Source organism: Thamnophis sirtalis, unplaced genomic scaffold (assembly GCF_051295495.1).
Source record: "Thamnophis sirtalis isolate CommonGarterSnake01/CBP01778 unplaced genomic scaffold, rThaSir2_p1.2 scaffold_9, whole genome shotgun sequence".
In the NCBI taxonomy this organism is placed as follows: Eukaryota; Metazoa; Chordata; class Lepidosauria; order Squamata; family Natricidae; genus Thamnophis; species Thamnophis sirtalis.
In genome coordinates, this window is record NW_028261389.1 from 36,373,976 (window position 1) to 36,401,871 (window position 27,896).

General features: G+C 35.8%; 1 protein-coding gene across 2 annotated transcripts in view; it reads left to right on the top strand.

Moving 5' to 3' along the window:
* CDK17 (cyclin dependent kinase 17) overlaps positions 1 to 27,896 on the top strand; it is a 70,951-nt gene that overhangs the window by 32,774 nt on the left and 10,281 nt on the right. For both annotated transcript variants that reach the window (XM_014051529.2, XM_014051530.2), the window contains exons 3-9: positions 6,923 to 7,087; positions 10,536 to 10,669; positions 18,693 to 18,818; positions 22,802 to 22,858; positions 24,936 to 25,050; positions 27,306 to 27,400; positions 27,823 to 27,885. In XM_014051529.2, the coding sequence (XP_013907004.1) occupies positions 6,923 to 7,087; positions 10,536 to 10,669; positions 18,693 to 18,818; positions 22,802 to 22,858; positions 24,936 to 25,050; positions 27,306 to 27,400; positions 27,823 to 27,885 (755 nt within the window). The remainder of the gene's footprint in view (positions 1 to 6,922; positions 7,088 to 10,535; positions 10,670 to 18,692; positions 18,819 to 22,801; positions 22,859 to 24,935; positions 25,051 to 27,305; positions 27,401 to 27,822; positions 27,886 to 27,896) is intronic.

A 27,896-nucleotide genomic window follows, 5' to 3' on the forward strand; every position in this document is an offset into this window, starting at 1 on the left:
ATTGCCATTATATTTTTTTAAATTTTAATCAAAATTATTTTTAAAAAGGAAAGCTGGTGTACAGGTAGTCCTCAATTTACAAACACAACTGAGCAGAAAATTTATGTTGCTAAGTGAGACATTTAAGTGATTTTGCCCCATTTTACGACCTTTCTTGCCACAGTTGTTGTGAATCACTGCAATTGTTAAGTTAGTAACACAGTTAAGTGAATCTGGGTTCCCCATTGTCTTTGTTTGTCAGAGGGTCGCAAAAGGTGATGACATAGCCCTGGAACACTATAACCATCACAAATACGAGTTAGTTGCCAAGCATCTAATTTTTGATCCCCATGACCATGGGGATCCTGCAACAGCCTTACATGTGAAAACGGTCATGTCACTTTTTTCAATGCTGTTGTAATTTTGAACAGTCACTAAATAAAATGTTGTAAGTCGAGGACCACATGTAATACTAGCCGAGAGGAAACTAGAGATGAAAGGTGGATCATTGACAGATTCGTATAAAATTAACCTCTTTTTAGGTATCTATTGAAGGAAAATAGAGAGCTATGGAGGTTATCAAATCCCTGTTCCGAGATAGGCAGTGTATCTCAGTTGTAATTTCCCTTGGCAACTACCAAGGTTGCTTTCTCATCTATGCCATTTTTGTTTGATTTTCATTAAATGAAATAAGAGGGTGATATGTTACATAGAGCTCTGGTCTCCAGATAAGCTGCACAGTTATTCTTAGAAAGTGGAATTATCAGTTGCTACAGTTTGGAAATGTGCCAGCCTGCCCTGAAAAGAAGGCAAAGGTAAGTTGCAGGAGTCACAGAGCAATCCAAGGAAGGGAACTCATTTCTTCAAGCAGTTGCTATGTGACTGGCTGGGCACTCCAGGCAACTCTTCTGCATATAAACAAGCAGCCTTACAGTGATAGCTTAAAAGGGAAAAAAAAGATCAATTGTGTCATATGCGCCCTCTAGCCCCCCCCTCCCCCAAGTTACTTGCTGGGCAGTATTCTCTTACATAAAATCCTCCCTAGTCCTCCTGATCTTGCTCCAATTCAGAAAAAGATACATTTTTTGCAAACAGGAATATAACATCTTGTCAACTAAAGCTTCTTGTTGACTTTTTTAAAACAACTGTACAGTAAAATTGGCTTCTCATTAGTCTCTAAATTTCATGGAAATCATTTCCCTGAGTAGTGGTCACAATTCATTTCTAGGCAAGTGGCTGTTTGCCAGCCATTATGGAAAAGCTGGGATTAAAACACAGGGACAGATGGATTAGGGAGATCTTTTGGGGAAAAACCCTTAACAGACAAAAAAAGAAAAATACAAATCTACAGTATATGTGAGTGCTTTCTTTTCCCTTTATATCATCCGTACTCTCATTTCTTTTACTATAGCTATTATACAGTTACTATTATTTCTATATTTTTAGTGCCCATAGAGCAGTGTTTTCCCTTGGAGAGATTGGTTTGTCTTTAAATCCCCCCACTCTAGGATTTCTTCTACATTTTTCTTCTTTATTAATCGGCACTGCATAAAGCACTTGCACGTTCCCACATTGTGCTATGCTGTGCCTCTTCTTTTTCCTTTGGGCTATTCAGTTTCTGTGAAGGAAAAATATATTCCTTTATTTAGTTGTTTTCTCTGTTTGTGGCTGGCTGCAAAGCTTCCAAAACACACATTTCTCCATTTCTCCTACCTTGCCTATTTCAGGGCTACAGTTTTATAGGTAACTCTGCCATGCTGATGCTTGGGAGAAGGCTCAAATAGGAGAGGCAGAAATCTCTCTAATTTTTTTCACCAGCCTGTTCTTCCCTACATTTACAATTATATATGAAAGTTTAAATATCCTTGGTCAAATTATGTGTTTCAGTTGATCTCTAAATGAACAGGAAATGATGCAACTCTGAGTAGTACAAATTTACATGACATCTTCCTTGAAATGCATACTTAGCATTTATGTGCAGTTATCTGTAAATTTAAAAGAAGAAAACAATGACTATGACAGATGCAAAATGTACACTATATTGCCAAAAGTATTGGCTCACCTGCCTTTACTCACATATGAACTTATATTGGCTCCCAGTAGATGTTCAGGTGCAATTCAAGTTTCCTGGTTATTGCCTTTAAAGCTTTAGATACCATAGAACCGAGCTACTTGCAGGACTACCGGCTCCCCTCAACCTCTGCCTGCCCCATGCAGTCCCATATGGACATGCCGCATGCCCCAGATCTCTGCTGACTGATGTCTAATGAATGTTGTTACAAATCCTCTACCCAATACTCATATTAATACAGAACAGATAAATGAAAATCAGTCTGATAAAATCCAGACTAACTATAATTAGCACAAAGAATAATGAAAAAGTCATTAATTTGAAGAAGTCACATTATAACTGATATGCAGAATAGGCAGTTATTGTATAGTTAATAGATAGAACTGTTACTGTGATGTCCCGAAGAACAGATTCTTGTTGTAAATTCCATTTTAAGTGAATATGCATACATGGGAACTGAAATTGTTTAGATAAAAAGAATCATTGCAGAAGCAAAGAGAACATTAGGTATCTGACCATATGTAGAAAGGAAAAAAGGAAACAATTGAAATACAAACTACTACAAGTAAATATGACTGTTATCAGTTCAGCTCCAGCATAGAATAGGTACCTAGTGTATCCTGAGATTACAATGAGTTTCCATGTAATATCCAGATTTAGAATAGGATAATCAGATTTCACAAACATTAAAGAAACCATAGTTACTTAGTTCAACTTCATATATGAATTATTACAAAATGGTTTTCAATTCTGCAGGAGAACTTTGGAATTCTAATTTTGTTTAACAGGTATAGACACATTTTCTTTCTCCCTACCCTAACTTATAACATGGTGCAATATTTAGAAATGCATACATTCATTGTTTCAGTGATCATTATCTAAACTGTTCTTAGTACTTCAAAGGTTCTATATAAGTAATTTGAAAGTGGAATGCTTCAGATTCAGTTTAGAAAAGGTGCTTCAGGATGTGTGGGAACATGAACTGAGCACCTGACTGACAAAATCGTCTAAATTGTCTTTTCCAAATTGGTATAGTACCCCAAGTTGTATGTACTTCAAGAAATGTACAAAAATAAGTTCTGCTTTTTGAACCACCATATAGTAGCTGGCTGCAAAGGTAAACCAGCACTCATGTTTCATTGAAATCTGTTTCAAATGAATTCCACTGGCATCTGCAGCAAACTGTAATGATACCAAAACAACAGTGTGTACATGATAGCATAATCACACAAATGCTGTGATTACTTACTTTAGTCACAGCATTTTGTATATTTACATCACCACACATTTCCTGTCATTGCTCCCCTTCTCTGCCACCCATGTCAATCCTTTGGTCCAGCTATTGACTTTGCTTGTTGCATTGAACCCCCAGGAAGTTTTCAATGACAATCACGTGACCCTGGGACACTGCAACAGCCATAAATACCTGCTGGTTGTTGAGTGTCTGAATTTTTATCATGTGGCTGCGGGGCCACTGCTACAGTTATAAGTGCAAAATCTGTCCATAATTCATGTTTTTCAGTACTCTTGTAACTGAAAAATTAAATGATTGGACATAAATTGAAGACTTTTTGTATTCAGAGGAGGTGCCATGCAATTTTGTTTTGTAACAAAAATAAGATTGTGGCAAACTAACAATGTATACTATAAGATTTGTGTATTATGATTCACAAAGTATAATAAGCTTTTGATTATTATTGAGTTTAATATCAGCATCTTTCTTTTTATTCCAAAATTAAAGGAGGTTTACAATTACTACAACATGCATGTTGTTTTAGTAACCAAAAACATTATACAGGATAGGACTCATGTTAAAATTGTTTCAGATTAACATTAAATAATGTCGTTGGGATTTATTTTACGGCAAATTATGGACCAGTTTATTGTTTGAGTGCACCCTGCCTATATGTCTCAAAATAGATTTCATATTGCAGTGCTATGTTCTGCTACAGGCATCATTGCCCTTTATTTTGAAAGTGATTCAATAGACATACATAATACTTCACAAATAACAATACACTACAAAAAGAAAGTTCGGTAAAGCTTCCACATCTTTCTACTGCAAAAGGGTTTAATTCATGATCTTGTTATATAAAATGCTTCCTCATCTTGTTCCTAAGCAACTGCTTCATTTTGAATTGGGTGAAAATGCTGTTCACCTAAGATCTGCTGCCTCCTTTGTTCCTCTCTTATGAATAAAGTGAGAGCAGGGTTACCAAATCAGTCCCTCACTGCAAACAATTGTTATTACCTAGTAACTACTCATGTATCATATGGACACAGTTTTGCTTCTTTTCCAGATAGATTAAATTGTGTGTAGACATCCTCTTCCTTTGGGGAGTTGTGACTTGCTCCATATGAGAATTCATCACAAGGCATTAGACAAGAAGCTACATACAAAGTGTAAGGAAATGACGCCACATAAAGTTTACATTTCACTTAATGATGCCAATTTTTTTAAAATTTCTAAAGCAGTTTGTGGGATAGCTCCAACATATATAAATACTATATAGCAGAATTGAACCCATCCACTGGGTCATCAAATGAGGATGTGGTGCAGATCTCCAATCCTAATAAGATACATGGAGCATAGACCCATTGATAGTAATATTCTCTTGGTAGCTCTCATTTTATGAAATGCCCTCTTGCAAGAGATACAAATGACTGTACCAGCTGGCATTTCATAAACAAGTTAAATCAATGTGCATTAGATTAGATTAGATTAGATTAGATTAGATTAGATTAGATGATTAGATTAGATTATTTTGCTTTTTGGTCTAGTAGTTAAGGCATAAGATTAAGACCAGGAAATTATAAATTCTGGTCCGAGCATGAAAAACATCTGAGCCTTGGATCAGTCACTCTTTCTCAGTCCAGCTCACCCCACCGAATTGTTGTGGGGAAAATAAGAGGCAGAAGGAATATTAGGTATGTTTGCTGACTTAAGTTATTTATAAAAATAAATAATAATAATTTCAGGATATACAGTAAATAAATAACTATGCATTAATTGATTTATTTATATTGAGCTTTTATTTTTGTATTTGTCTTTTGTGATTTATTTTGTTGTACTCCACTCAGAGACTGTTAGGGTGGGGATGTGTTACAAATATTGTAAAATATATGAAGTATTCAAACCATAGATTGAGACCTTTGCAAAGAAGGGGAAATTTTTAAATTTAGAACTGGAAAAAATAAAGCAAGTATATGGGAGAAAATTGCTTATTCTATTTTTTCCAAGCTTTCACATCTTACTCATGATTGTTTCTCATGTCTTATATGAGCAGTGAAATACCCACATATCTGACAAGCGAGTCCCTTATTATCAAATCTAGAAATTATCTAGAATTCCCTGACTGTAGTTGTCTAAAACTTCAGAAAGAATAAAATACCAATCTTGACTACACTGATATCAGCATCATCAAATTATGGTGATGATGGTGATAGTGATGATGATGATGACTATTACTGTCAAATATAGCTATTTCTGTTCCTTCTACCTTTTGATTTTGAGTATGCATTGTCAGATTACAAGAGGGAATTCTTCCAATTCCTATTAGAGTGTTTTTATATGGAAAATGCTGACTAAACATTATGTTTTGGGAGCACTGGAACTCACTCTGATTCTAACCAAAGCTATTATGAGAGTCACCTAAAATATAGGATGCCTGAGAGACCACCCTATGGCTTGCTTCAGAAAAAAGAAGAGGAGTTGCTAAACATTATTCTTAAATGAACACAAATGGATTGTGGTTGAGCAATAGGAAGTGTCTCTTTATAAACTCTGTTAACTTTATGTAGCCATCAGAAGATTTTCACAAAGGTTTGCAAATGGTTGAATGCTCCTATTAATTTTCTATGTACCGATAGAAGAAAATATTTGTAGCTCAGGATTGAAATGAGGGATCCGTGGTGTGCTTGGTTGTTTTCTTGCCGACATTTCATTACTCAAATTGTATTACAGTGCCAATGCACTGATGATGTTGCCTAGTTTGGGTAATGAAACATCTACAAGCAGTCGCGTTCAGAGAGCACCAAGGACACACACACACACACACACCGCCAAACTCCCTATGTTTCACAATGTTTTGGAGAACTATCAAATGCAAGACAGTACAAAATGTGGTATTAACATGTGATTCATTATATGCTACCTGTTGTTAAGCAGAATGCTAATATCTTCATGTTTTTTTCTCTATAAATAGTATAATTAATAGTTATGGGAATATATGAGGAACAAAATGAAAGCTACTGTCACAACACTTCCTCTCTTTTTTCATATCATTATATTTCCCATTCTTTTCCCTTTCCCTTGACCATTTTGTACCCAAATTAACCTTTACTCATTTGGTATCCTCTGTAACACTTTAAAATTTTCATCAGTACAAGTTTCAGCCATTTAATTTAGGAATTCTTGCCATGCACCTGTGTATCAACTTTAGTAAATTTGATGGTGTATGATACGGCTTCAATATATATTTGGTAACTAAAATCCAATCAGAGCTTTTCTTTCTCATTACTTAAAGCTTTTTTTAATATTAAAGACACTGGTGTACTTTAAATCGACAAAACAATCCTGTCCTTTTAGCGCTCTCTTAGTCAACCCATTACAGGTGATTTTCACTACAACTGATCCAGCACCAGAGAAGAGGATCTTTCCATTTGTCAGGCATCATGGCTGAGGAGGGAGTAGGTAGGGAAGATAGTTGAGAAATGTGTCCTATGCTCCAAAGAAAAGTTAATAATCTGCTTCTAGACAATTTACATGAGTGCTCCAAATATGGCTGTATGGTGATTTTACTCTTTTCTTTCTCAACATGTTGCTGAATTTCTCTGTTGCGGGATGAACTGGCTGGTGCTGGCAAATCATAGAACCCATTGTGAAGAATGGCAGACCTCCAACATCACACAGCATGCACTCATTTCTTCATCAGTATACAGGATCCTTCAAAAAGCCTCCATTACGACGACCACACAGCGTTATAGGGGGCAGTCTGGGTTCTTTTATGGCAATGCCAAGAAATGGGAGCAGATTAGGTAATGTGCATTTTTTATATCCTTTAAATTAATAGGCTCTCATTTTTTCCTTACCTTCATGTTATAATAACTGTAATATAACAGTCCTGGGTAATACCATCTCCAAATTAAGATATTAGATATGTTCATTGCATATCAAATGGTTTAAGCAGAGATTTCAAATATGATGGCTATGATATTAGAAGAATTGTATGGTACCTTGCCAAATAACTAAATAAACCAGGAAACAATCCAAACTCCACATTGTGCTAGTACCACAACAGCTGGGTTTTAATTCTCCTCCTGCTGCTTCAGGTCAAGAGTACATTTTTCAACATTTTCTGTTGGACATTAGCCATTCAGTGTACTTAGGAAGCTCACAAGTAGAGACAGTCTTACAAAACAGTGACAGTTCTCCAGTGTTACATCCTAACAGCTGTTGCTTATTGTATGATTCTTATTCAGTAAAGTCTGTCCAGACATCAAAATTAATAGTGATTCATGCTCAATTTACCACAAATCTATTTATTTGTTTATTAGATTTCCCCGCTACAATCAAAAATGACACTTGGCCATTTACATTGACCCAGTAAATTACAAGGAACAGCTATAGTATATAAACAATCAACATGTTTTACGAAATTACACATTAACAGATACTCAAATTAACAAATAATTACACAATCAACCAGTAGCCTCAACTCATTCCTTCGCAGTTCCCCAATGAAATTCATTTTTTTAATAATTTAAGGAAAGAAGGGATAAATCATTATTTTAGAGAAGGCTGTTCCAAAATATGAGTAGAGCAATGGAAAGAATGCCTGCAAGCCTTTTCTCGTTTTGTCACATAAAGGTGATAAATTAAAATCAGATCCTCCAGGACTTCAACCCAGCACGGCATCTTATGCCAAAAAATACTCAACATTTAAATATAAAGAGCTATTCCTTTATCAATCTTCTATTCCCCCTTCTAGTAATTTCTTGAAAGTGTGCTACTCTAGTTTCACTTTCATGTGTCCTTTTGCAAGTATGTTGATCCAAACTGCACACAGTATATAAAGAGTAGTGGTATCTTAAGTTTCTATATGGACATTGCTACAGCAACAATCTTATTTTCAGTTTCTTTTCCCATTCATATGATAAACATTTATGAATGGCTTTCCTAAGTGGGAAGAAAAGATAATACAGGGTACCATGAGCTCATTAGCTTGAACTGACAGCTGTGAAAATGTGCTTGCCCAAAGCTCATAGCCAATCCAGTCTCTTTCCTATATCTATCAGCAAACCATCCGTTTTCAATTATATTGTTGTCTAAATCAATTATATGGATTTATGTTACTGTATCCATGGCACATTGCTTAAATATTCATGAGTGCATCAGGTCTTCTTCCTATCCTTACAGAAAAATTAACTGACAGACTTGCCTGTTCTTTGTCTGAATTAGGTTTCCCAGAGGTGTACTTTTTATGTCAATAAGCTTGTGACATAGAAACATTTCTTGTGAACAGAGTATTGTTTTATCTGATAAGAAGAGATGTAAAGATTGGTCTGGCCCATTTCCTGCATCTGTAACTTAATTCATTCAGGCAGTTGTGTTAAATAAGCTTTAAGAAAGAGATTTTTTGCCTAATTTGAATTATTTTTACTGTGCAGTACTCTTTTTTAATTTAAAAATCATTTTTTCTTTTCAAGTAAATAAAAGCTTATATGGGATTACAGATTATTTTTTGCAATTCTGTAGACCAAAGCAAATGCATCTCAGAAGACAATTGTCACTTCTGATGAGCTGTGAGCTTCAGAACTGTAATGTAAAAATAAACACCATTAGTCACAGAAGTCTCTCTTGTATACTTAAAAACTGAATGATTAAAATTTTTGGTGCCTTGAACATTAGCTCTGAAAACAAAACATCTATAGGTGACCTTTTCAAACAATGTCTTCATCTTTCTCAGTGTTTCCTATATATCTTATTAAAATGCATATTGTCATATATGCAAGACTATCCTATTTTATTACACTTTTTTAGCTGCATTATACTTCATTCAAATTTAATGTCCTTTGAAATGCTATTTCTTAGTAACTGGTGGTACTGATGTACATAAAAAATACCAAAAATCTTTAATGGTCCTGTATTATTTATTTATTTTTCATATTTCTTAACTGCTCATCTCCTTCAGACAGGTTTTTTTTTAATAGTTTAATCTAACATATATTGGAAATTAATGTGGAACAACTTGTTTGTAGAAAGTGCCCAATGATAACTCTCTCTGTGGGAGTTGGATAGGAGGAAATCTTTCAAAGTGAAGTTGCTTGTCTGTGGCTATTTGCCATTTTTACTTCACAGAATGTGTCTGGCCCTCTCAGGACCCAAAACCTTTTCCTTTTCTGGAAATAAAGATTATTGGTAGCTGGAGGTCAGTGAAGTGTTCCAAAGACTCATAGAGTCCTCCCTAAAATGGAAGAATTGAAAGGAGAGTGTTGTGGGATGATAAGAGGAAAGGTGCAGAGGGTAGGAAGAGGTGAAATGATTATCATGTAATTGGATATTTCTATAGTATAACTTGAATTATTTTGCAAAACTTGTTTGCAAATTAGTTTGCTAAATTTAGAAATATGATGGCTGAACTTTGGTCAAACTCCCCCCAAATATGTCATCTATTTTCCAATCACTGTTATATCTAAAAGGTACATACAGCAGCTAATCAAAGACACCAGGTACTTCTTATTAGAAAAATGTTAATTTTTTTGCCATTTTCTTCTGTTGTTCAGGGAAGAACATTTTTAGCAGCTTGAATTTGATATTTACTGTAACAAATACTGTAGTTATTGGCAAATGACCAATGCTATTTGAAGATGTCTGTCACCAAACATTTATCTAAATTCAAGTTCTCTTTCTTATCATCTCTTAATAAATGCCTTCTTTTAAATTGAATGTTTGGAAGATTAGAATTTTACATCTATTTTAATTTAATACAGCTGTTTTTTTCTTGCTGTATCAAGAGTACATTACTGCTTTTGTTGTTTTTTTAAATTATGAAATTAAAGAAAGATCAATTATCAGTTAATGATACTGGATAGGACAAAAGTGTTGTAACCGAATTAACATTTTATAATTCCAAAGTACTAATAATCTGTAATTCAATTTGAATTTATATTTTGCTTTTCCAAAGATAATCTGAGTGACTGACAATAAAATACAGATAAAAGAACAAATAAAAGTAATGTATAAAAGTGCACTAACAACTACAGGTAAAACTTTAAAATCTACCGCAGCAGAGAAACCAGTTGAATTAGTAAAAATGTGTCTAAATAAAAATCTATTTGTCACCTGCCAAAGAATAACAGAGAGAAAGTTGGTATGCTCTTTACTGACAGAGAGTTGCATTAAAGCCTGAGAACTATCACTGAGGGTGATGGAAAGTCCTTTCTCAAGTATCAGTTAAATAATTATTGGTTTTGTTCAATTTAGATATTGTACACGAAAACCTAAAAATGGGATCAGATGGTGAAAGTGACCAAGCTTCTGGAACATCATCTGATGAAGTTCAATCCCCAACAGGTGTTTGTCTCAGGAACAGGATACACAGACGGATATCTATGGAGGTAATCTAGTTTTTCACAGGAGAGGCATTATCCTAACAAAAGACTTGGGATTTGTTTGCATTACCTTTGTCCCTGGTAGGGTGCTTTAAAGTAAAGCTATTGATGTTCAGAGTAACTGATCCTGTACAACAGATTTAATCTGATTTTTTTAAAATTGAAGGTTATTACTGAATGTCTAATGTATAAAACATAACATGCCCTAGATAGAATTTCCATCAATTCTGGCCAGTTTGCTACTGAAGATTGAAGTACTCTGTCACAGCTGAAAAGGAGCAGGTTGAAGAAAGATAGTTTTGATATAACATTACATTGGATTGGATTGGATTGTTTATTTGTATGCCGCCCTTTTCCCGGGGGGGGGGGACTCAGGGCGGCTCACAATCAAAAGGAAGTGGGGGGACAGACTTTTACATATAAGACAGTACATAATTAAAACGCAACATTCATACCATTCGGGCGGGTTACAATCTTTAGCCCCAGGCCTGATGGGATAGCCAGATTCTAAGGGCTGTGCGGAAGGTCTGGAGGGTGGTGAGGGTACAAAGCTCCACGGGGAGATCGTTCCATTGGGTCGGGGCTACCACCGAGAAGGCTCTCCTCCGTGTGGTGGCCAGTCGGCATTGGCCAGCGGATGGAACTCGGAGGAGGCCTAAACGATGAGATCTAATGAGTCGTGTGGAGGTGATCGGCAGAAGGCGGTCTCTCAAGTACCCAGATCCACTACCATGAAGGGCTTTATAGGTGGCAAGTAGCACCTTGAAGCGTATCCGGAGATCGACAGGTAGCCAGCGCAGCTCGCGGAGGATAGGTGTTACGTGGGTGAAGCGAGGTGTACCCACAATCGCTCGCGCGGCTGCATTCTGGACTAGCCGAAGTCGCCGAATACTCCTCAAGGGTAGCCCCATGTAGAGCACATTGCAGTACTCCAGCCTAGAGGTCACAAGGGCCCGAGTGACTGTTGTGAGAGCCTCCCGGTTCATTTCTTTCTTGTAAATCAGATTTATTCATTCTGATTCCCTTCAGGTATATTAGGGAAACATGATGAAAGGACATGGGCATAGAGTTCTGAAAGACGAAGGGCTTATTGCATTTCTTATAACTTCCAACCAGGAAACTAATTTTTCTGGTTAGAACTGATAGACTGTTAGGTATGATATAGTCCAACACATCCGAGGTCCAATACATTGAGGAAGGTTATTCAAGCATTGAACTGTTTGACAACAAGTTCTGTTGTAGCAGTCATTGGAGCTGTTTTCTATTTGTAAATACGTTTTATCACAAAGCACTCTATAGGTATAATTAAGAGGAAGTAGGAAAATAAGCCTGGAGCAATTTCATCTTCCTTAGCAGATTTGTTGACATTTAAATGATTTTATCTGAATAAAGAAAAGTGTGAGACTAGACAGAATGCTGCCTACTTTGAATTTAGTACTTGATTTTCTTTTCCTCTTTCTTTTTTAAATACTTTATCTCAACATTGTTCTGTCATACCCAAATCTAAGGATTCTGAAATGTCTGTTGATTTTAAAATTACAGGAAGAATAGCATACATTGCAACTGCATTTATGTGTAGTGACAAGCCATGGTTTACTTTGTTCTGCTTTATGGAAAAAGGCACTACTGGATGAATTCACACTAAGCCTGAAAGTCCAAGCCATATTATAGCTTAATATAATATTTGTTTGATTTCAATAGCTATGATGATGAAAATTCTGGACAATCAAAATAATGTTGCAGCAGCTTCTCAAAATATGAAACCATAAGATGAACAGACATGATTTAGAGGTTGATACAAGCATTTGTAAATAGATTTGTAATAGTCAGTGTATCTCTCTAGGGTTAGAGTTAGAGTTGTCAGGCAACTGGGACAAAATGTATTTTAATGTATTCTTAATAAATACATATTTCCCCAAACTTGCTGGGAAGAAATAAGAAAGCAAATGAAAACAAAATAATTCCCATTCCCCCCACATCCAGTTCTAAAAACACAAAAGGCACTGTTCTTTGTCTTTCTAGCTAATAGTAAGACAGACATGATTGTGATATAGCAAAGAGAAAGCTCAAAATAGTCTATAGTCATTATTTTAGCAAAGCTAAATAATCATGCTATTGTTTCATTTGGTAGATAGGCAGTGAGGCAAAATAGTGTAGCATTTTTCAATGTATATAACCATCAGAAAAGTTCACTCCACTCTTTCTATTTATTCTTTCTGTATATCAGTATCTAATTTTTGTTATATAGACTATTTTTCTAGAATGTGTCATTTTGGAGCTTTGCATGGTCCAAAGATTTTGCCCAACAACATGTCAGGAAATGATATTCCAGAGGTTAGATCTGACTTCTTAAAATCCCTTTGCTTCATTCCCACAAAAATGTACTTCCGCCTTCAGTATGATGTAGCAGAGAACTTTAGTGAAGTACTTTGTGATCAAGAAAGTATTGTGAAGCAGAAGTAGTCCTTGAGAACCTGGTTGTAAACTATTCAACTATTTGAATCACGTTTAGCAACTGTTTGGAAATCATTGGAATTTTAATGTAACTTGTATAAAAATATATGGCTTCACTGTTTTGAATAGTATTTCTTTCTGGCACAAATTACTTTTTAAAGAAAACTTCATACAAACAGCAGATACAACAGTGTACCCCAAATTGGGTTCTTCACTCAAGTGATTTCATTTACTTGTATTGAATTGGCCAGCCATAAAATAACTTTATTTGCTGTTTGCAGAACACTTGTATGAATGAAAATAGTACTACTAAAAGTTAAATAATAAATAATGGCCCAGGAAGTAGGTAAATATGCTTCAAGAACATTTCCTCTCTTTGGACTTAAAGGTCCAAAGCTCATTTGGGAAATCAAAGTTAGGCAGATTTTTGTAACAACCTTGGAAATTGAGCTACAACTGAAAATATGGTAATGTAAGCTTTAGTTTGAAATGTGTAGCTTTGAACACCTCTTACTCATGAGGCTTTCATTTAATGCTGCTTATTAATCTGCACAATGCTCCAAAACTGAGTACAATGGGAAAGCTCTTGACTTCCCCAGATTTTTCTTTTCCTGTTTAAAAACGGAATTGTGCATGACAGTAAACAAAAGGAGGAAAAAGTACTTAATTTCCTTCATTTATAACAATCTGTACGAATGCCAGTATTTGTGGAAATTGCAGTAAAATTTGAAATAATGTTTTAATTGTCAATTTAAGAATATAAAGTATATTTAAATTAACTTTCTAATTTAAATATAGATTCTTTTCATTGTGGCTTTCTGAATTAAACATTTTCTTCATTAAAACAGAATTGCTGTTTTTCCTGTGATTTTCTTAGAGCTGACTCAAAAGCTTAACTATGATTTGGCTAAATCAGTAACCAAACCAATATGTTTAACATGATTGACTAACATGTTTTCCATATTCAGCTGAGTGATAAACATTTTGTATTACTATAGTTTTAGCTTATTTACCAACAATATAACCAAAGCCTTGGCAAGCTGGTAAAATCTGAAAAAACATAGAAAAAAGGAGGGAAATATTGGCATTCCCTGTTTCAAGTTAAAGATGTAAACTGAAAGTCTTTTACACCTTTTAACATACAGAATAGTCAAAGCATGATATACTTTATAACTCATGGATCAGCAATGAATTATTTGCTGGCATTAGAACAGCCATAGAACACTAAGATGGTGACCACTGACCTCAGTTATTTTTTAAAGAAATTACATTTTTTTAAAGGCTAAAATATATCATGAGATGTCTATTTTCCTATGTAAAATCTGATAATACTTGGAAATAGGTACAAAATAATACCGTAGTATGCACCACTTGGAAAAATTGCACAAAGATGCTATAACATATAGTTTTCATTCATTCATTTAAAATTATTTGGGATTTCAAAGCTAATAAAGATGCCTGTGTCGCAAGGCCATTGTAATTGTCCCTGGACTGAAAGATTCAGTCAGATATTATAGGGTCTGATAAAATTTGAGGTGAAATAATAAACGAGCAGTTTAGGAGCAGAACTGCTTCTTTCTTCAGTGGGGATCTGCAAATGAAGCAGTGAAAATAAAGATAATTTGGGAGAAAAGATAATAACTTGTATTTCTTCATTATGATTCTGAATTAGATCTGCTATTAGATCTTCATTCTGTCGTCAGTAGAATAGGGTTAGGGTTCTATTTATTAATTTTTAAAATCACATTTTGGATATGAAACTTGTTCTGTCTCTAAGTATCAGAATTTTTCTCTTTCTAGAAAGTGCCTTATAAACTTGGATTCTCCAATTGATAAGATACTTGTTTCATATATTTGCTAGCATTATGCACTGTCCAGCAGATAACGTATTTCAAACATGACATTTTTCTGATATATCCAGTTAACAATTTAAAAAGATTGACTGGCTAGTTAATTAAAAGAGGGAAGCTTTTATTTTTAATTACCATTCCAATTATGCTAGAATCTATAATTATGAGTCTCTAATATTTCAAAATGCTAAATAAAATATTTTTATGTTCTCTATCTATGGAGTAGTGATTCCACCCCATTTTTGTGGTAACACATTTCTGTTGTAAAATCAGTCTGTTCATGCTCTCTGCCCTGTTTGAGGTGTGTTCTGTTTTAGATGCATTGGAATCTTAAATATGTATAAAGTACACTCCCTGGAAAAGGCTATATGATGTGACCATAGATGTAAATGGCATGATTTAGGCAATATCAGTTTGTGTGAGGAAACCTGAAGTTGTGCAGCAGATCCCTAGGAAGGAAGACTTAGAAAGTCATGTGAAATTCAAAGGAGCAAAAGAGTTTCTGACAAGGAAAGACATAGTGATGATAGCATTCTACCACGCTATATAGAAATATAAAGAATTTGAGTATATTTATTTGAGAGATTTCTCCTCCTTTTGCCCCTGCTTAGAGCCATTGTAAACATCTTTTTCCAGTATTTTGTGTTAGCATCCCAGTTCAGAGATCCTTATGCATAAAGCATTGGCCCAATATACAATTCTTCATTAAAAATGCAGTATATTTTCTGTGGAAAAAATATTCCTCTGCATAGTATTTCAGAATTAAAAATACAGGCAAGTGTCATGCTTAAATGATTGCATCATGAAGTAGCAGTGAGGCCTACAAATACTATTGGGTGTTACATCTTCCTTAGTAGTAGTGCCTGCATCACAAGAATAAGCAGTTTTGTCAAGATGATTAATTATCATCATGAACAATGCAGAAAAACACAATTGAAGGTCAGTATAACATCATCATCTCTGAAAAGACCTGAAAATTTGAAAGACCAACAAAAGCAAGAAACCATTGTCATGTAAATTGGGTGAGATAGCTGTTTTTACAATGCAAGACTCCTCCCTATTTCTTTTATTTACCTATATTTCGTAAGACATTGAATTACACAGGATGATTAAAATGTGGCAATTACCTAGAATCATTCTTTGCAGTAGAATAACTGACTTTGTGCAAGGAAAGTATTATTCATTTCCATTAGCTGAGTGTGTTCCTGTCATGCCTTGATCATAATGATATAATAAACCAGGAAATGATTTACCATGATTCATATTTCAAAATTGACTTACATTTACTTTTAGAACTTAACAGTTTTTACATTTAGAATTATTTTTTATTTGAGCACAATTTTATTTGAACACAGTTAACTTTTTACTATTAATGTAAATATTTTCATCTCATAAAATTGTTTATTGTGAATTAAACAATGGCATAACTTTTAAAAACTCACTGGTGAGAGTCCTGTGATTCCTTCATACAAGGGAAAAGTCGGAGTCTTAACTTTGTCTCGAGCCGAGGTGGCGCAGTGGTTAAATGCAGCACTGCAGGCTACTTCAGCTGACTGCAGTTCAGCAGTTCGGCTGTTCAAATCCCACTAGGCTCAAGGTTGACTCAGCCTTCCATCCTTCCGAGGTGGGTAAAATGAGGACCCAGATTGTTGTTGGGGGCAATATGCTGACTCTGTAAACCGCTTAGAGAGGGCTGAAAGCCCTATGAAGCGGTATATAAGTCTAACTATTGCTTATGGCACAGTGGTCCCCAACCTTTGTGATTTGGCCCGGTTGGGGAGGGGGAAGCGGAGAACTGAGCCGGCACTATGTATTTGGAATCGGGCCGCATGAGCAGCAGGTCGTGCACACAGCTCAACTTGTGCAAGGGATGGGTGTGCTTGCACGTATGGACACAAGCTGGCCCACTAGTTGCTCAAGTCAAGGTCACACATGTGCATGACCTGCTGCTCATGCGGCCCGATTCCAAATACATAATACACCGTGGCCCAGGGGTTCGGGACTCTTGTTATAGCATATAGTCTGAGCATTTGTGTTTGGTTTGATTTTAAAAAACAATTTTCAGCAGAGGGTTAAAGTATAGCACAGAACACTTGGAAATCAATTTTCACTAGATCAGTTGTTTCACTAGATTATATAGAGAACAGACTTTGCTAGTCATTTACCACATTTGTATGCAAAAAAGTAAAGTGTGCATTGTGTTGGCCAAGTCTTGGGAACCTCTGACTCAAGGTACATTTACACATAGTCCTTGACACAATTGATCACAATTAAGCCCAAATTGTATGTTGCTAAGTGAGACATTTGTTAAGTGTATTTTGCCCCATTCTGCAACTTTTCTTGCCACAGTTGTTAAGTGAATCATTGCAGTTATTAAGTTAGTAATGTGGTGGTTAAGTGAATCTGGATTTCCCATTGACTTTGCTTGTTAGAAGGTTGCAAAAGCTGTTCACATGACCCCAAGACACTGCAAGTGTCATAAATATGAACCAATTGCCAAGGTATTTTCAGGTCTCAGGTACCATTGTACAATGACCTAGCCACTCCGTACTAACTTTCAATTTAGTGAGGTTATGAGATTTTACAGTTATATAAAATTTCATAAAAGGTGTGGTTTTGAAGGATATAAGTAAAAGGTATTTGAAGGATATGGAAGGAAAAGCTAATAAAATCACAACTGCAGTTGGTTAAGTTCAGGAGTGTTAAAGAAAAATTGAAGACTTAATTTTAGTGGCTCAAGAAACAAGCTTTGCCAACTAATTCCATGAAGGCAAAAACTCAACATGTAACAAACAACAGCAAATACTGCCTTTGTAATAAAAAGGATGAAACAATTGACCACTTGATCAGTGGCTGTAGGAAAATTCACAAACTGCAGCATTATGATTGAGTTGCCACAGATATTCATCAGAGATTTTGCCAGAGGTTTTGGATTTGAATACAACCACTAAACTACTGGGACAAGTTGAGGTATTTTGGAAAATAAGCAGGTTACGGTCTTATGGGACTTTAAGATCCAAACATACAGGCATGTTGTTCACAGCAGACCTCATATAACAGTTATTGAAAAGAAGAAAATCTGATTCATTGAAATTGCTATACCAGGTGAGAAGGATTGTGGCAAAAGAAAGCATATAGTGCCAATATTAATAGGATGCCTTGGGTACAATCCGGAAATAACTGGAGCATCACTTGAACACCACTGGCACTTGCAAAATCACCATTAGTCAGATGTAAAAGGCATTGGACCAGGAACATCCTGCAATAATACCTTTATGACCATCAAGAAATAACATCTGCGTATTCCAGGTCCAAATTTTTAAAATTTTATGAAGAACTCTGAATTTCACTACATGTGAAGGATATTAAGGTAGGATTGCCAGATTTAGTCTGCAAACCATTAAATAGTAGCCCGTAGAAAGTGTTTGTAAATCAGTTACTGGCATGGTTAAAGAAAGCCTTTCTTGCCATTAAAAAAAGTAAAATTCGCTTTTGCTATTTTGAGAAATAAAGATTTGATAACAACTTGAGATGAAGCATTGCAATTGTATCTTTACGTAGAAACAGCCTGTTTGCTTCATTTATGTGTTCTTAAACAGTAGCAGACTATGCCTACATCAGTGAGTACTTATTGACATTTTTATTGTTTATAAAATAGAAAATAAAATAGAAACAAAATTTTAAAATATGTATGTCATCTTACTAGTGTTGGTTTACTTCTACAGGACTTAAATAAACGCTTGTCACTACCTGCAGACATTAGGATACCTGATGGATATCTTGAAAAGTTTCAAATAAACAGTCCACCATTTGATCAACCAATGAGTCGACGATCTCGTAGAGCATCATTGGTAAGCTCTTTTACCTGCAATAGATAATTTTACTATATCCTTCATATTTTTATTGCAGCACAGAAGTTTAGATATGCTATAGCAAAATGATAGGTGTCTTAGAGCACTTGCAGCTGTACTGTGATATAATTCATTTAATTAAATGATGTATTAATATTTTCTAAATAAGGCTCAAGGTCTGTATTCACCCATAACACTAAGCTTTAATTCATAATTTGCAAACTAGTAATTTAGATCCTCTTATTAACTAGTCAACAAACATAAATGTTGGCTTATTATAAAGTGTGAACGCAACTGATTTCTAGTGTGAAGCCAACTTCATTATAGTTATGAAATTTGTTTGGAAAACAGGAAGACAAATGCAAGGATGGTTCTCACATTGGTCAAGTATAATAATAAGACAGTGGATAATAAACCATGCTTATAAAATACAGGCATTAAACAGCAATTGGGACCACAAGTTTACTAAGACTTACATACCACTCCATAGTGCTTTATAGTACTCTAAGCAGTTTACAAAGCCAGCACATTGCCCTCAACAATCTGGGTCATCATTTTACCAACCTTGAAAGGATGGGAGGCTCTGTCAACCTTGAGCCCAAACTCCTGGCTGTGGGCAGAGTTAGCCTGCAATACTGCATTTGAACCACTATACCACCATGGCTCCAGAAATGGCAATCCTGCAGTTCCGGTTGTCATCGTAACCCAGGACTCTGCAGTTCATTTATCTGGAAGAGACAGAAGTCCCAGGCAAGTAGGCCAGCAGTGAGAGCAACAGATAGACAAGAGTCTTGCGGTGTTCTGGAGTACCAGTGCCACAGGGAAGCAGGGGTAACCGTGAACAGTGCTAGGAGCACAGATGCTGCAAAGGGAATGAAGGGAACTGCATTCAGGTGCTACAGAGTGGGTGGGCAAAAAAGCAGCAACAGTAATTTCCAGCTTCCTGCTAACTTTTCCATTAATTTTGCTTGTGAGAAGCTGGCAGTGAATAGCAGAAATCACAGTCACGTGACCTTGTCTTGCTGCAGTATTGTAATCATGAGCCAGGCACCAAATGCTCAGATTCATCCCTGGATCAGTCATATGATCCCGGGATGCTGTGACAGCTGGAACTCTTGAGTGCTGCTCATAAATCCCTCTTGTTCAGTTCCATCATAAATTTGAATGGCCTCTGAATGAGTATTCATAACCATGGACTATCTGTAAGTTTTAGCATCGTGAGTAAAGGTAAAATAATCTCTATTTAAATAAATAGGAAAAAAAGGGTTTTATAGATTTTAAATTCTCCAATTCATTATGAATTATGCAGACAAATTGGTTTTAAACATTATTTAGTATTGTTCCATCATGTTTTCACTTTCAGATACTTGCTGACTATAAGATATTCAACCTGATCCCTTGGGTCTTCCAAATATTTGCCCATCACCCCAGGGCTTTCTTCTAAAGAGCCATAATTAATTTATCTAATTAAAGACTTGTTCAGTTTCAAAGGGAAAGGGGCACCTTGAAATACGTATCTTTTCCAAGGATCAGACCACAGTTGTGGAAGGCAGCCTCAGTGGCCTCTCCCAAGTCAAGCATGAACACAACTACACAAAGAGATGTGTTTGGTTTTTTTAAATCTCTGTTTACTAAATGAAACTTGCAAACACACCCACTTACATTATAGAAACAAGTTATTACCTTCCGGACTTCAGCAGGTTTGGCTTAACCAGAATTCCAATTCAAAGTAGCGCATAGGAGAGTAGTCGGGTGGAGTCCAAAGGTCAGAGTTTGTAGCAGAATTGTCAGCCAATCAAAGTTCAAAATCAGAGTTGCAGGGTTCACAAGTCAAGGCATATTGAGTGTGCATTAACAGGCATTTGCCCTCAATGGAGAGCTTGTGCTTGCTCTCCGTTTTAATAGAAAAATCCCTCGTGTAGTCTCATTTAGTGGGATGGGATTCCTTCCACTTGAGCAGTCTTACAGAGTGCCTTTGTGCTTCTCTTTGCAGCCCACGGGCTCATGCTTTGGAAGGGGCGGTAATTTAGCACCTTGAATGATAGGTGATAGTAGCTGTATCTGCCGCTTACTGGCCTATCCAACCTCCTCTGCCTGCTCAGAGAGTAGTCTGTCTGTTAGTACTGGAGCTAATTGCTTGTTATCTGACAGTCTTTCTGGATCTGATTCTGGTTCCTCATCGTCAGTCTCCTACTCTGTCTCCAAATCAGAGCCATCCATGACACTATCTACACTGAGAAGTTCCTTACTCTTGAAGACAAACTCTGATATATAAATGTTTTTCAAGTAAAGCATCTTTTCTCTTTCAAATCTGAAGTACTGCACACAGCCTTCCTTTACTGAATATGTTTCTCCAGCCCAACAGCAAGACATTCTGTAGATGGCATGACCATAATTGGGCACGGAATCACGGTCGTTGAACAAAGCATAGTTAAGTGAAGCACCATGTGACTACTTCACTCAACGACCACAATCCATTCTCTGCCACAAAAGGGTTGCCTTTAAATCCACAGAGAACCTTCTACTGGTTTAGGATGCAGTGGCACATGCAATTTTGAGTGCCCCACAGTTAACCTGAGTAACACCACTGCTGCACTGGATTCCAGTTGTTTCCAGGTGCAATTCAAGTTGCTGGTTATCACTTTTAACATCTGCAGTGTCTTTTTAAACTTTGAAATAAGTCCCACTGGGTTCAGTGCAACTTATTTCCTAATAAAAGGTCAGGAGCAAAACCCCCATGGGTGTGTTCTGAACAGCCTCTTTTGTCCTGATTAGACTCCCTATACAGCCTAGTTTCAATTTTTTTTAAAAGATTTTTAATCTTAAAAATTATCACAGCAACAATGAGAAACTGACATGCTGCTACAATGCATACATTTAAGCACAAATGTTTCTTGCAAGAATGCTTCTTGCTCCAATGTAAATCTCAGAGATATTCTGGGTTAATAGAAAAAATTCAAAAGCTTTTCTTTAGAAGTTGCCTAGAAAGTAGGATAACAGTGGTAAAGAGCACCCTAAGTCATTTGAAGGAGTGCCTGAAACAAGCTAATCCATTTCTGTTCTGATAAATGGAGATGTTATCATTCACCAAGCTCCCCATGTGAATCATATTGCAAAGTAGGCAGTCCCCTGAGTTAGCCATTTGGGGAATATTCCATGTCAATTTCTCAGAATTCTAAATGTACCCCCCAACTGGCAATATTTGTTCACTACTGCCCCAGTGAACAGCATTTAGTTACCATATCTAATTAGTATGGAAACAATAAGAGAAATGTACTATGACTTTTCAAAGGTTTCATTTGTTCATTCATTAATTTAAATTTTATTTGACAGCATTTATATTGCTGGTGTACAAGTAGTAAATAGAAAAGCCTAAACAAAAAAGTAAGTGAGTAATAAAAGCCAGTATAAACAAAAGTATATCCAAAAATGTCTCTGATAGCTACCCTTCAACTAGGGCTCTTTGTTAAGTTTAGCTGTTTATGGAATGCAAAAGAAATGAGCTGAATGGACTTCCATGGGAAGAGTGTTGTGTCTTCTAGTCCATTCTCAACAGACAATAATCAGACTGAAGCACACTCAGTCTTTGAAAATGAGAATACTGTTATTTTTAATACACTTTCTATGCCTCCTATGATTTGCAGAACAATAGTTTCTTAATCATATGTAAACAATAATGATATGCCCTGATAGAGATAGTAGTAACATTTTAAGACGGCACACATTATTCTATTATGAAGCTGTATGGTGAATACAGACCGACATGGGCAAAGGAAACCATACTACTAAAGATTTAGTGCAAACAAAGTTCATGTATCTAAGTGGTTTTCTAGCTCTCTTATCTATTCAAATGTTATGAATATGACTCAGGGACACTTCAGGTGTGCTTATGAATATAATATAATGTTACACATTCTTGAAGAAGACAGTCTGATCTTTGTATGAATTATTTTCCTTGTATTTTTTCCTTGTTTTTATTACAGTCTGAAATTGGATTTGGAAAAATGGAAACTTATGTTAAATTAGAAAAGCTTGGTGAGGTATGTCTGCTTTTTTAAACTATCAATAAATAAAATTAGTATAAATTACGTTTTAAATGACAATAAAGGGCAATGACTTGTCCAAGCTCAAAATAAGAGAGAGAGCACACTGGAAATCAAAGAATATATATTCCTTAGTGGTAATATTTGGCTTTCTGCATGATAATTATGGACAATTGTTTTCATTTAGCAAAAGTACTTGTGATAAACATATTATATAAATACAATTGAGGGGTCCTTGGTGCTCTCTGAGCTTGTTTTCTTACAGATGTTTTATTATGTATTATTTACTTGTTTGTTGGTCTGATGTTAACCTAATACGGTGTGAAATTAAAGAATTTTCATCGTCCAGTTGGTGTTCATAGATGTATTCTGCCAGTCTTCTGCCTCTTTGTCCTACATAGTGATTGTTGCATTTCTTATATTGTATGTGGTAGATCTGTGATGGCGAGCCTATGGCACGTGTGCCAGAAGTGGCACGCAGAGCCATCACTCTGGGTACGCCAGCTGTTCCTTCTTCTGGGTTCCAGCATGCACCGGCCATCTGGCCTTTGCATGCATGGGAGCACCAGAAACCAGAAGAGCAGTTCCCCACTGTGCATGCACATGCCGGGAAGCTGAGCTTCCGGTTTTCAGCATGCCAGCTGGTCTTTGTGTCCGCATGCATGCCGGAAACTGGAAGCTCAGCTTCCTGGCATGTGTATGCATGCTGGGGAACTGCTCTTCTGGTTTCTGGTGCTCCCGTGTGTGAGCACCAGGGAGCTGTTCTCCCACTTTCCAGTGTTCCTGCAGGTGCACGCCGGGATCTGCTCTTCCAGTTTCTGGCGCTACCCCCCACATGCACTTTCATTTCGGCACTCTGCGCCAATACTGTGGTAGATGGTTCCTGTTTATGACAGTAAACAATACAACAATCAAGAAACTGACAAAGAGTCAACAGTAAACAGCCCAACCAAAGAATTTCTAAGACCACCCCCAACAACACTGACAGATAAGCCACCAGAATATAAACTGACAGCAAACCACACTCTTATATGTTACCTAGATAATGTTACCTAGTTTGGGTAAAGAAACATCTGCAAGAAAATAAGCAAGCACAGAGAGCACCAAGAACTCCACATTTCAACGCTGGGCTGCAAATATTGTCCTTTATTTATAAATACATTCTTTTTCAAACCTTTTTGTGCATTGCTATTGTTCTGCCCCAAGTGAATTTGAATTTGTTTCAAAAGTAAATCAATACAAAAGTTTTATTGTTTGCTATTAGGTAGCTCCACAAATGTCATAAGCTGTTGTTTGCTTGCAGAAGTTTCATTACCCAACTAGATAACATCATCAGTGCATGATAGTTAACACCATCATCAGTACATATATGATTAAGTATACACGGATATAATATTCAGCTGATAGAAAGAGAGCTTTTCTTCCACCCCACTTTATCTTTAAAGTGAGAGGGTTGTTCCTGTGTACAGTACTTCTGAAAACATTACCTTCAGTTACTCTTCTAGGATAATACCACTCCCTCAGTTCCATGAGTAATCCAATGGTTTTCCAAAATGTAATCCTTCAAATGGTATTATAGACATAGGCCAGTTCTAAAGCAATCCTGTCTGAACTATCATGTCCAGTGTAGCATAAACATGTTCTAAATTATTAATTAACTTCTGGTAAACTGCTGAACCACCCTTGGAATGGATAGATTGGCATGGTCCAGAGGAGAAACAGAATGTTCCAGAGTTATCCACAACATTTGCTTCCGAGAACTGCAGAGTTTGCACATACTTAGGGTAGTACAAAGAACTGAGGTAGATGGATTAATAATATGAAATGGGTAGACACTCTTTCCTATTTTGTGAGAAGGCCCTAAATTGTTTGGCAGTGGTGAAGCTATTGGGAGAGTTATGAATTGGGTATAAATAGCTGTACTTTCAATGACACCATCTTTAAGATTGGGTTCTTTCAACCAATATATAGTAATTAGTATGTATCTGATTCTGAGCTAATAAAGTTCTAATTAGTTTTTTCCCCCTTTAATTTGTAAATCAGATTTCATGTACATTCTTCATTTGTTATTCAGGGTACATATGCAACAGTATATAAAGGAAGAAGTAAACTGACTGAAAATCTAGTAGCTTTAAAAGAAATCAGATTAGAGCACGAAGAGGGTGCACCGTGCACAGCTATTAGAGAAGGTAAGTAACACTTTTTAATTTGGTTGAAAATATGAGCAGAAATTATAATTACATAATTATATCTAATGTGAAAAAACAGGTTTAATAGGCCTGATATGCTTGGTTTCTAGTTCAGAAACACCAGAGTACAAACTGCCTTACACATTTTTTGCTTCTCCACAGAACAAAACAAATTTGGGCATAGGGGAAACATAACCTTAAGGCCTGTTGCTTATAACCTCTCCCTCCTTCCCTCCCTCCCTCCCTTCTTTCCTTCCTTCCATTTCTATGTCTGCTCGTCTCAGTCAATGATTCTATGCAATTTACAATTCAGAAAACATATTGTTAAAAAATTTAAACACATGTAAAAACATTTAAAAACAGTAAAACCAACAAAAAAAACATTAAAAGCATCCAATTCAACATAAACATAAACAAAAGCAGTTAGCAATATATCCAGGAAATGGGGCAATTAACATATTCAGTGCCTAGACTTGGGAAATTTTGCTATTGTTTATGTCCCAACATCTGAAAATTAAGCACTGATTATTTGTGCCAGTTTTAAATAAGCTTTTTATTTCTCCAACGTATGACCAAAGCAAAATGCTTTAGAATTAAACAAAAAAATAGAATATATTGAATTGTAAGGTTTAAAGTAACAGAATCAAATTTAAGTCTCTAATCAAATTTAAGATAAATGGCAGAAAACTATGTTCTTATTCAACTCTTGGTGGAGGAAATGTCTTAATTATCTTATATTCTATGACATTTAGGATATGTATAAAGTTTGAACAATAATACAGTAATGTAAGGTTCTTTATGGAAAATGCTGCAATTTTATTACTTGCTTAAAGAACTGTAAAATATTTTGAAGTAAGATGTTAAGATTCCAGAAAGTTAATATTTCATCAGTAGTGAGCCATTCCAAATTCATTGCAATTGGATCGATGAAAAAAATGGGCTGTTTAAATTAGCAATACTTATGATAAATACTTACCAGTTTTTCTTTAATGAAGTGGTTACCTACCCACAATTTACTTCATAAATTTTATTTACTTCTTTTCATCATCAATATAACTTGCTGCTTTTTATGTAAGCTTTTGATCAACTCAGGGCATGTAACTGGATCTAAGCTATTTTGATGATAATGATGATCAGAGTTCTCATGGATATATTTTAAGCACAAAAGAATACAAATTCTGTGTAATTGCACTGAAAAGATTAGATCAATTTAGGCCAAATTACTAATTGCAGCTGCAGTTATTTCAGTTGATTTTTCCCCCTGGATGTGAAGTTCCTAAATCAAACTACAAAGCAGTGTATGTGTTTTAAAGCTGTGCTTTAGACCAGGAGTATCAACTCAAGGCCTGTGGGCTGGATCTAGCCCACGGGGTGCTTAGATCTGGCCTGCAGGGCCGCCCTGGAAATAGCAAAGGACCAGCCGATGGTGCCTCTGCCAACCAAAACGTACCTCAGGAGGGACGCATGCAGCCACACAGGCTCCATTTTCGCTGGCAGAGGGCTAGCAAAAGAAATCAAAAGCAAAACAAAAGGAAAAATGTTTCCCCTTTTACATTTGAGCATGCAAGAAGGGACAGGAAAGGAGAAAGGGAAAGAGGAAAGACAAAGAAAAGGATGGGAAAAGAGCAAGGAAGGAAAAATAAGGATAGACTGCTTTTTTTAATTAAAGCAGTCACATCCTTTTTCAGATTTTACCCAAACCTGGAAAAGATCCTTTTGCTTTAATAATGATTAGGCAAAATATTTTTTAAAGCAGCAGCATATTTTCTAAGGTGTACAAAGCACTGTTTTAATGAATAGCATAAAGCTGCTGTGCTCACATGAGATCTGAAGCATTTCTTCCTAATTACTTTTGAAGACTTATCAAATTAATGAAAAATAATTACATCAGTACTACACATTTACCACCTAATAATACAGGTAGTCCTTGACTTATAAACATTGTGACCATTGGAAGTTACAATGGCACTGAAAAGAGTGACTTTTCAAATTTACAGTTGTTGCAACATTCCCATGGTCACATGATTAAATTTAGACACACAGCAACTGATGTGTATTTATGATGATTGCAGTGTCCTAGGATCAAATGATTACATGACAGGTAAAGTCAGTGAGGAAGCCAGACTCACTTAACCACCATGTTACGAATGTAACAATATCAGTGATTCCCTTAACAACTATGGCAAGGAAGTTGTAAAACAGTTTAGTTCACTCATTTCTGTATTTGACAATTTATTTTATTCTTTTTTTTTCAGTGTCATTGCTAAAAGATCTAAAACATGCAAATATTGTTACATTACATGATATTGTCCATACAGACAAATCATTAACGCTTGTATTTGAGTATCTGGTAAGTTGTTTTTTAATTCTCTCAAGTGTTTAGCTTAATCATCTAAAGCTATAGAGATAGAAATATGGTAAGAAGCAAAATAATAATAATGTAATACTTAACGGGGGGGGGTAATTTTTGTAGTCTTTTGATGCCATAATTTTAATTGTTTTTTAGGAACTCACAGTGGTACCTGGAAAAATGCTTTTCACTAGCTGATTAGTATAAGACATGCAGTACCTCTTTAGGTCTCCTTGGATTTTTTTTTAAATCGACTTGATTATATTCAATGTGAGCAAAATGTTCAGACCATAAACGTACATGTTTAATATATGTTACTTCCATTTCTCCTGAATTAGAGATAAGATATACACCAAAGTAAATAATTAACAAATAATAAAATTCCTTCTTATCTTTAATGCAAATTATTTTTATTTTGTCAGGACAAAGACCTAAAGCAATATATGGATGACTGTGGGAACATTATGAGTGTGCATAATGTAAAGGTGAGTCGTAA